The 10409-nt window shown below is 47.6% G+C and overlaps 1 protein-coding gene across 1 annotated transcript; it reads left to right on the top strand.

Annotated features, from left to right (window-relative positions):
* Positions 1-1955: 1955 nt before the first annotated feature.
* LGALSL (galectin like) lies at positions 1956-9860 on the top strand. The gene is made up of 5 exons (XM_084800203.1): positions 1956-2296; positions 2934-3005; positions 3172-3260; positions 3890-4067; positions 6913-9860. Exons 1-5 carry the CDS (start codon positions 2261-2263, stop codon positions 7054-7056), a joined length of 519 nt encoding a protein of 172 aa, XP_084656329.1. The 5' UTR covers positions 1956-2260; the 3' UTR covers positions 7057-9860.
* The last annotated feature ends 549 nt before the right edge of the window (positions 9861-10409 follow it).

Genomic DNA, 10409 nt, shown 5'->3' with positions numbered 1-10409 from the left:
AAACTTCTAAGACCTAAGAGAAGCTTGGTGACAAACTGTCAAAGCTTCGTGGTGGGAAGTGCTGGATCTCCTCCTGCCCAGCTTCTCCACTGCCAGCCTCCCACCTGAACCAGGCAGAAGCCTCCCACCTCCTGTGCTCCTTCCTACAGGCCCCCTGTCCTCAGGCCTTTGTCACCGCATCGACATCAGTGTACAGGTGCAGCATGTGGCTCAGTGGCAGTCTGCACATACAAGGGTTTGCCTCCTAGGACCTCCAACACCAAAACCTCCTCTCCCTTGCTCACAAACTTCCAGTATCTTCCTCAGAGTAAAAGGGCTCTCCAAGGCCTCAGCCTGCGCTTCTGCACCGTTGGCCCAGCACTGCTCCACAGGCCCCACCTTGGGACAGTTCCTGTGCCAGTGACCTCTTCTGGGGGTCAGATCCTCTCTCCCTTCCTTCAGAGTTCTCCTCAGCATCACTTTAGCAGACCACCTTACTTAAACAGAGCCGTCCTGAACTCTCTCCCCCTCCCTGTCTTATTTTTCTCCAGAATCCTCTCTACTTGCATAATTGCATATTTGCTTATGTCCGCCTTTCCTCACTAGAATGTAATCTCAGCAATGCCCCTGCTTAGCCTCAGGTCAACGGCAGGCACTCAAGACTTTTGCTTAGAATGTGCTGGGAGCTCTTCTGGGGAAGGTGTGTGAACCAATTTACTCATCTGCACAAAATAGGCATTGTCATGGTCATCGTCATCGTCGTGCCTGATGGAGAAGTTAAGGCACACTACTATTAGTCGTAAGGGGCAAAATTTGAACCCAGGACACCAGCCCTCTACAACCACCATGATATATTGTATCACTCTCAGCTAACAGCAAATAATTACTTCAGTGCTCTCCCCTATACTAGACTCTTAGAAACTCAGATAATCAAAGCGTGGCTTTAAAATATCAGGTTTCCTATAACTGCCTAATATCTTAGGATAATTAATAGGTGTGATTTTTCCAGCTCAGACTAGTAAACAAGAGCAAAACAAGAACCACAATTACACCTCCCTTCAGCCTCTAATTCTGAGAACCACATCCACAAAGGCTCCGACTGTGGATTACAGGCATGCTCGGGTAATTCTCCCTGGCCCACGGAGATTACCATGATTAGCACTACCCATAAAGGGAAGACTAAAACACAAAAGCCGCCAAGGCCTCACAAAGGGCCCCTCTGGGACTGTAGCAGCTCACTCCAAGCTCCTTGCTTATTAGCGTGGTGATTCACACAGTGCAGTGGGCAAGCTGAGCGTGTCACCTAAAATAGAGTAGGTTGATAAGGCCTTATCTGAGAAGTTGCATAATCATGCTAATGTGGGGATACCATCAAGGAGTCTGAGCCTTAGAATGAAAGAGAAGTGTATTTCCCCGGGAAGTATTACACAAAGGATGTCGGGAGATTTCCGGTGAGAAACTCATTACCCCAAACTAAGCAAGTGAAAATGGCTGAGGGCAGTGTCCAGTTTAATTTGCGAGGCACCTGCTGAAGAAAGCTTTCCGGGACCCCACACGTGCCCGCGCTTCCCTGGAAACAGAGGCTTGCTCCGGTGCTCAGCAAACTCCCGGCTGCTTCTTTTTTTTAGGGTCAAATATATTCTTCTGCCAGCCATGGACCCTCTATTCTTTCTCATCCAGACCATGAAACTAGCTTTCCTCCCTCCCGGTTGGAATTCTTTGAATGAAGTCATGCGGGGTCTCCCGCTTTGGAGTCTCCCATCTTCTCTCGATCTCGCTCCTCATCAGACCACTAGGTCCCCAAGGATGCGGAAGGAGGTGAGTGATTCGGCCACGAGCCAGGAGTGTGTCCCCAGCACCTGTCACCTGGCCCACCTGGGGCCTTCCCTCTCCTCTTCTCCAGCCCCACCCACCTTCCCGCCGACGTGCCACCGCCCTCCTCGGCCTCCAGCCACCGTCCAATGGCCGTGGGGCAGGGCACGCTGAGCAAGCCGCGGCGCCCCGGCCTCGTCCCCGCCCTGTTCCCGGTCCACGGTTCCCGAGCCGGGCCCTGCTGCCTTTAAATGCCACCCCGGGCGGACGCACTGCGGCCCTCGCCACCGTCATCCCTCGGCCGCTGCGACCTCCGCGCAGCCCGCCTTCTCTCCCCTCCCCCTCCCGGGCGCTGTGGCCGCGCCAGCCTCGGGCGTGCGCGCGCGCTCGGGTGTGCGCGCGCCCGGTTCGAACCCGCGCCCGTCGCCGCCGCCGCCGCCGCCGCGTCCCCGCCGCTCGCTGCAGGAACATGGCGGGGTCCGTGGCCGACAGTGACGCCGTGGTGGTGAGTACAGCGGCCGCCCGAGAGGCGGGAAGCTTGGCGGGCCGGGGAGCGAGGGCTACCGAGCCGCGGCGCTGCGGGAGGCACCGTACCTGTCAACCGCCGCCGGGTGGGAGCTCGGGGGCCCCCGGGCGCGGGGCGGGAGGGCGCGGGCCAGGTGCGCGCCGGGCGCGTGTGCGTGCACGTGCGTTACTGTGGGGCCGCGGCCCCGGCGTCCGGGGATTTCCCCCTTTGGAATCGGTCCCGCGCCAGGGGCTCCCGGGAGTAGCGGAGCGCTGTCGCAGCACTCCAGCCACGTCCCCGGAGGACAGGCCTGCGGGCAGAGGTTCCCGCAGCGCTTGTGCTGGGAGAGGGGCCTGCCGCCCACCTACACGGCCTTTGCTTCCCCGGGAGGGCGGCGACCTTGAAGAATTTGATCCGGTCTGAAGAGTCTGGGGATCATCAGAGGCTTAGACCGGGTCGAAAGGCCGGGGGTTGTTTCGCGGTTATTTAATGGGCTATAAAGAGGCATCGTTATGTAGACGCTGCCTGTGTGTCTGTGGAGGGCTGCAGGGTACCCACAGATCTGTGTTGATTCCTCACCTTCCATTCTAATAAACAAGGGTCTATGGAAAGCCAATATGTGTGCTTCTATTTTTAGAAACTTGATGATGGGCACTTAAACAACTCCCTGGGTTCTCCAGTTCAAGCCGACGTGTACTTCCCACGACTGGTAAATCAATGTGCTCAGTGTCTCGGTGGCCTTTATCCTTTTTCTTCTTCCTTTCGGATGCATTTTGCTTGCTTTTCTGACGGGTCAGGGTCTTCAGAGCTGAGGGCTTGGCTCTCCCTTGTTGTAACAGCCTGTAAACTTCCTGTTTCTCCCACCTCCTTTGCAGATAGTTCCATTTTGTGGGCACATTAAAGGTGGCATGCGACCAGGCAAGAAGGTATTAGTGATGGGCATCGTAGACCTCAACCCAGAAAGGTAAGGGCAGAGCCCTGCGGTGTCCAGCGGTGCGTGCCTCCTCCTCTTCCTCTCCTTGTAGGCAGTGTTGCTAGTTAGGAGTGCCAAGAAAAGTTCCATGTTCCCAGGAAAAGAATGTGTATGAATCTGAATCCTAGCCATCTTCTCCCCCATTAGCTATTTATATCAGCACTGATAAAAATAGGCTTACAGTTTCTCTTTGACCCTTGAGGAGGCCAAAAAGACTTTTTCTTTCTTTCTTTCTTTCTTTCTTTTTTTTTTTTGGTTTTGAAACGTACTTGTAACCAAAGCTATTAGAATAAATAAGAACCAAAACTTACAAGGTATTTCCCTTGCCAACTTCTGGGTGGGGGCCTTTCTGAGAATTTTGAAGTGGATTAAGGCACTGCACCGGTGGCCTGGGGCATTTGAAGTCTTCAGTTGCAAGTATTTTCAATTACACTGAAGTTTTCACCAAAGCCTGCTTCAGGTAACAAAATCTATTGGGTTGAGTGTAGTCCTCCTCTGTGTTTAAACTCTGTGTAAACAGTAGCAGCCCATTAAAAGCAGATGAACCCACAGGAGGAGGAACTGGGTCAAGTTAAAATGTTACATCTAACTCGAGCTAAGTGACACTGTTTCCTTTTTAGCTTTGCCATCAGCTTGACGTGTGGTGACTCGGAAGATCCTCCTGCCGATGTGGCGATTGAACTCAAAGCTGTCTTCACAGACCGGCAGCTCCTCAGAAACTCTTGTATTTCAGGAGAAAAGGGTGAAGAGCAGTCAGCAATCCCTTACTTTCCATTCATCCCAGACCAGCCATTCAGGGTAAGTGCCTGAGCGCAGTGTTGGCAGGGCCCCCGGCTTACGCCTTATCTTCTGTGTGCCAGGAGCTCTTTAAGAATTTCTTCGTGTCCAAGAAACTTGTCGCCCAGCAGTGAGAAAAGAATGAAAAGCAACCAAAGAGGCCTGCTCGCTGGTAGACATTAATACCTAACACCACCACGGTAGCTCTTGATTTCTTTTCAGCCCATATGTTTCGTTAATGGACACATATATGCATACCTAATTGCTAAATACTTAGCCACAGTTCTACTTAGCCAATATGGGGAAGGTATTAATTATTTACTTGCTTACTTTCGGGAAGGTCCTGGGGATTGAACCCAAGGCTTAGTGCACATCAGGTAAGGTCTCTACAGTTCAGCGGCAATCCCAACCCACTTTGTGATTTCTGTTTTGAAATTGGAGCTCACTAACTTGCCCAGGCTGGCCTTGAACTTGTAATCCTCCTGGCTTAGTTTGCAGAGTAGCTTGGATTACAGGCCTGTGGCCATCAGGCCAAGCTGGGAGTAATAATTTAATTATTATTCTCTCATTGGCCTGGATCCCGCCGATTAGGCTAAACTGGCTGACCAGCGAGCCCACGTATCTCTCTCCACCTGTGGAGTCCTGTCTCAACTCCCCACCTGTGCTACAGGCCCATTCTAGATCTGGCATTTCTGTGGGAGTTTAGAGAATAATTATTAGAGAATATTAATAATAATCTAGTAATAATTTTCTGTATAACACAACATAGTGTTAGAAATGTAGTGATAATTCACCCCCAAGTGTCTGATTAATTATTAAATATTAATGAGGGTCCAGAATTTTCATGTTTCTCGGCCTTTAAGTAGCTCGAAACCTTATTAGTTATGGGTTTAAAACAATTTGGTGACTATCATTTCATTTTCTCTTGTTCCCTTCGCTAATGAGTCTATATTTGTATATTTATTTCCCCCTGTGGGTTCATTAAGTTTGTCTGTTCATGGTCACAAGCTGTGTGGATGACAAATTTCTTCCCTTGGGCTTGGATAATGTCGGTTTGCTCCCACTATCTGATAGGCAGGAAACCAAACTCAAATTTGCCATCTCACAGGCAACTGTACCACTGCCCTCCTCTGTAGGACAATGCCAACTAAGAGGTGCAAGTCAGTATATAAAAATATAAAAAGGCACTTGCAGCCGGACGTGGTGGCTCACGCCTTTAATCCCAGCATTCAGTGAGACAGAGGCAGGCGGATCACTGTGAGTTCCAGGCTAGCCTGGTCTACAAAGCAAGTCTAGGACAGCCACGTGTACATCCTGAAAAGCCAAAATTAAGGTAGAGGTGGGGGAGTTGGGGGGACGGGACACTTGCTGACATGTCAGGCCTGGTGATGAGGTCTGCATGAACATTCTTACCATCTGTCACGGGAATGCCATCTTTGTTAAAAGCTCCATGCTGCTAATAAGCCAGAATAAAAAAGGCTTCTTAATATCTAACACCTCATGTGGAACTTCTCAAGACCTTGTGACGTCTTCTCCTTTCTTATTATAGTCTAGGGCAAAAAAAAAAAAATTGATAACCTTTTTTACGTCAGTGATAGAGATGAGATTTTTCTGCTTGTAATCATATGTAGGAAGTTACCTTACCTTAGCTCCTTTATAATGGTGAGCCCTTATGGGCTCCTCTTGCCGTGACAGGATGTGTAGACTTGCAGGCTAGAGTACCGTTCAGGCATCGTCCTTAGGAACAACATCCCCCTCCTCCTTTAAGATGGGGTCTTCTGTCCTCATCTCACCGATGCTGCTAAACTGGCTGTCCGGTGACCCAATTATTTCCTGTCGCCACCACTGCTGGTATTACAGCTGCATTCTGGAGCTGGCATTTTTGCAGGAGTTTAGAGAATTAAACGCGGGTCCTCTTGCTCGCAAGACAAGTATGTCACCAACTGAGCTCTCGCGGATGTTAAGAGCTTCTGACTAGGAGGAACACTGTGCTTCTCAACGACAAAAATGGAGTGAAATAGAACTTCCGGGTGACATAATATAAAGAGTAATGTGCATGTGAATCAAATGTGATTAATATCACATATGGAGTCTCCTGCATGGAGCCTGCCAAGACTTCTAAACACATCATAGCACACAGCCAACTTGGTCACGGCTGGGAGGTGGTGGCGCACGCCTTTAAATCCAGCACCCGGGAGGCAGAGGCAGGCGGATCTCTGAGTTCGAGGCCAGCCTGGTCTACAGAGCAAATTCCTAGACAGCCAGGCCTACACAGCGAAATGTGGGGGGCGGGGCTATGGTTAATTATGGAAGAGAAGAGGGAAAAGGTTTAGCTTGTGGAATCATTGTTTGTGTGGCTTAACAAAGCCTTGTTAATTACACATTTTTTGGTCCCCGCGGTAATTACTATGTAATCCTCCCTCCCTGCCGTAGTGTTTACCATGTTTGTCTAGACTGTCGTTAGCTGCTGCTAATGGCTACCAGTCAATCTTGCCTCAGGAGAGGCGCCCTGGAGTGTCATATAAACAGATCGTGCCCCCTTTAGATCTCCACTTGATGTATAGGAGGAGCAATGGTTCTCAAAGCGGGTTCCCTGCCCCAGCATCTCAGCACTTCCTTGGCACTGGTGAGAGTGCGTATCTGTGGACAGGGCCCTGGACTTCCTGCACTGAGAGTTGGGGAAGTGGAAGCCAGCAGCCTGCACTGCAGCTCTCAGCATCTTGGCGCGCGTTTGAGGTTCGCTGGGGGCGTTGCTTTTCTTGTCTGCAATGAAGTTGCGGATTTGCTGGTTTCTTTGTTTGTTTGCTTCCCTCCTCCTATCGGGCCCCATCCCAAACTGCGCTTGTTACGGTTTTGTTTCTTCTAGGTGGAGATTCTTTGTGAGCACCCACGTTTCAGAGTGTTTGTGGATGGACACCAACTTTTCGACTTTTACCACCGTATTCAAACCTTATCTGCAATTGACACCATAAAGATCAATGGGGACCTCCAGATCACCAAACTCGGCTGACGGTGAAAGCACTTCCATTTCAAATACAATCAGGTGCCACAGCCTCATGACTGTCTGAGAGAGGTGTCCCAGCAAGATCCGGAGACTCAAAACGAAAACAAAAAGGCACATTTCACTGTCTCTTTCTGTGCAGTTTAAGTCCGAATGACAACTTCATCTGTGCTTTGCCCAGAGGAAGAAAGCTCGCAAGAAAGACGCCATTATACTGAGAACAAAGTAATACATTTATGCTGGATTTTATTCAGACTAGACTAAAATGGATTTGTGGCGATTTATGATTCAGTAGCAATTATCCATCATTTCAGAGCAAGGTGATATTTAGAAACAAAAGTGCTAAAGACCTTGAAAACAACAACGGTACACCAAATCGGTGCGTTTCTGCACTGAAGTGGAATTGCGTAAGCACAACCGACATTTTAGTCAGGGTATTTACATAGAATGTAGATTGTACAAGGTTTGGTTTGTATGTTTCCTTGGGGTTTTTTGGCTTTGATTTAGTTTTTTTTGTTTTTGTTTTGGTGCAGCATCATGTTAACTCGGCTTTTTAGCTTTCTCAGTTATTTATTCATATTTAGTATGTGTATTAGAGAATGAGCAATGTCTAAGATTATGAACCTAGGTCTGAGGGGGAGGTTATGTATTACAAGCATAAAACAGGTGGATTTATACCTTAAAGAATCCGAACGTATTCTCCACACCCCCTTAGCTTTGGCTTCTTAACATAAACTGCTCTAAGTACTTTTGGGGAAATTTTGCAACACTTCGATAAAACTTAAGTTTTTGTCGATGATGTGACCTTTTGTTTGCATTGCTTTTTCTCCTTCTTGTGAATTAGCACAGTATTGGCTTCCTTAAGGCTAACGACTCCCTAGATTTACATAATCACTCATTAAGTTGCATTAAATTAATGGAAAGCATATAAGAGGTGATTGCATTGACAACGTTTAAAGTAACTATTATATCACTTTTTAATAGTATAGTATGAAAATTATTCCTGAACTCAGTGTAAGGCAGAAGCAAAGTGCCCCAAATAATTTATATCAACTTAGGCTTTTAGCTCATTGTATACTTTTTCTTCTGAGACCCTCCCCTCCCCGTACCCCTAAGCAATGCCTTCGGAGCTTCTGAGGAGACGGGGCCGCCTTGGTGGCTTGCAGGAGGTAGGACAAGGTGGGATCCAGTTAGGTCATCTGAAAGATTACGTACCAGGATGTCAGGTGTTTGAGTCCAGCCAATAGTGTCCATGCTGCCGGAGAAATTGCTTCCCTGCACTTTCAGAACCGATGGAACTGAAGCTGTCTCTCGCAGTGGGTCGCAGATTATTAACAGACCTGCAAGGCTAGGCATGCTTGGAGTCGTAGACATCGCGTTTCATACACTTCTTTGGTCCTGGAGAGAAGGGCCCTTGGCATTGCTTTGGCCAGGTAGTGGGAGAAGAAAGGAGTGCTGGGTGGGTATGTATTTATATATAATTTAGGTTCTGTTTGTACAGTACATGTGTCATTAGGGCATCTCGCGTGTCCTGCTTCACTTTTAAGATTCTTTTACACAACATGCAGAGGCCCTGAAGTGGCCATGTCATCTTCATGTGTCAAGAATGTAGACAGTGTTTCAGAACCAAAGTCTAAGATAAATAAAGCAAACTAAAATAATGAATTTTTTTATAGATGATATATCTGGACTCTTCTCAACTTTGAAACTGTTTAGCACAGTTCCGCGGTGTTATATACAAAGACTTGTCCACCAAGTCCAGCTGCATCTTAAAAAGCTTTATGTACCAGCTGGCTTCTCAGCCATAAGAGCTGTTTTGTAGCTCCAGGTATTTTTTTTTTAAGCCTGTGATCAATTTCTCAGAGGAGTGTTTGTCAAGAGACTTAGAAAGCACCCTGAAAAACATTTGTAAGGATTTGGATTTAACTCATATGGTAAGGCACCCCCCAGGAGGGCTCTTCTGAGGGGCCAGGCAAGTATAATTCAGCGGAAGCTAGTCGACTGGGAAGTGTAAGACACTCCTAAGCCACCGATCCCTTAGGCTGGTAAAACAGTGTTAAGCCGTCACCCTGCAGGTCAAGGGGTCCTCTCTGGGCATCCTCCTGGGATTTGTGTAAGTGGTGTGATGGGTTGATTTGGGACTAGCTAAATAAATAGGGGACACATCCCACTGTCCTGATAGCTAGCTAAAAACTAGGACACGTTCACACTCTCCTCAGCCTGAGAGGTCTAATGTGGGAATCTCAGGATGGAACGTGTGATTTAAAGCTTCACGGAGCCAGTATTCGCATAAGTAAGGAGTTATATCTACCCAGGGCCCTAGTTTTGCAATAACCAAAACCAAGGGATACCAGTCCGGCTCTGGGGAAATAAACAGGCTTTAGACAATCGGCAGCAGAATTGGAGTAAATATGTCTATCTATCAAGTTAATCGAAGTGACTTCCATTTTCTGGGCAGTCCCAGAACTGTCTTAAAATTGTTATTTTTTTAAATTTTGAAGCCCAGTTTCAAATCTTGCCAACTTCTCTAAAACCTCCTAAGAGATTGCTCTTAGAATTGACAATGCATTAAATGGCAAATCCGTGTGCATTAAGAGAAAACTATCCAAAAAAAAAAAGGATGGAGCCCTATTGCCTTGAGAAAACAGCTTGGGCATTTTCCAGCATTAATATAAAGATAATGTTCCTACGATGACATATTTTCAAAGAAACACTTTCTTATTTACTGCGTGGTGTAAAGTATTGTTAAATGTGTTGTTACATTATGTCACTGCTGAAAGTTATTTGCACTATAATAAAGGAATTTTCTACAAGGTAGCTTCTGGGTCGTTACATGCTGCATTTGGCCCTAGATTTGATGTAGCTGCCATGGTCCATGTGCTTAACCGTGATCAGTCTTTCTCTCATGCTGTAGGACCACCTGTACTTTGTTTCCCACAGTGATAAAGGAAAATGTTTCAGAGGCCTCCAGAGACCTAGTGAGCTTATGTTGTGGGTGCCTGGGTTCTGTTTTAATAAAATATAAAACATAATGCTATTCTGCATGCATTGACCTTACTATTTGGGACACAGTTCTATGAGGCTGATGCATGCATAGATTTAGTGTGTAACTATTTAGTCAGGATACAGAATCATTGCTCCATCGCTCCATCCCCCACCCCCGTCCATTCTATTTAAATATCTCCAGCTTCTGTCTTCGGCCAGGCAGCCCCTGATCTGTTCTCCCTTGCTGCAGCTTTGTGTTTTCTGTAATATTGTAAATGACAGAGTCTCACAGCATTTCACCCTGTAATGTTTTAGAGTTGGCTTCTTTGGGTTTGCACGGTGTGTTTGAGCCATATTCTGTCCCCTTACGTTGCTGA

The sequence above is a fragment of the Acomys minous genome (assembly GCF_964271855.1).
Source record: "Acomys minous genome assembly, chromosome: 10".
Classification (NCBI taxonomy): Eukaryota; Metazoa; Chordata; class Mammalia; order Rodentia; family Muridae; genus Acomys; species Acomys minous.
Note: the sequence above shows the minus strand (reverse complement) of the source record. Positions and strands in the feature narration are given on the sequence as shown.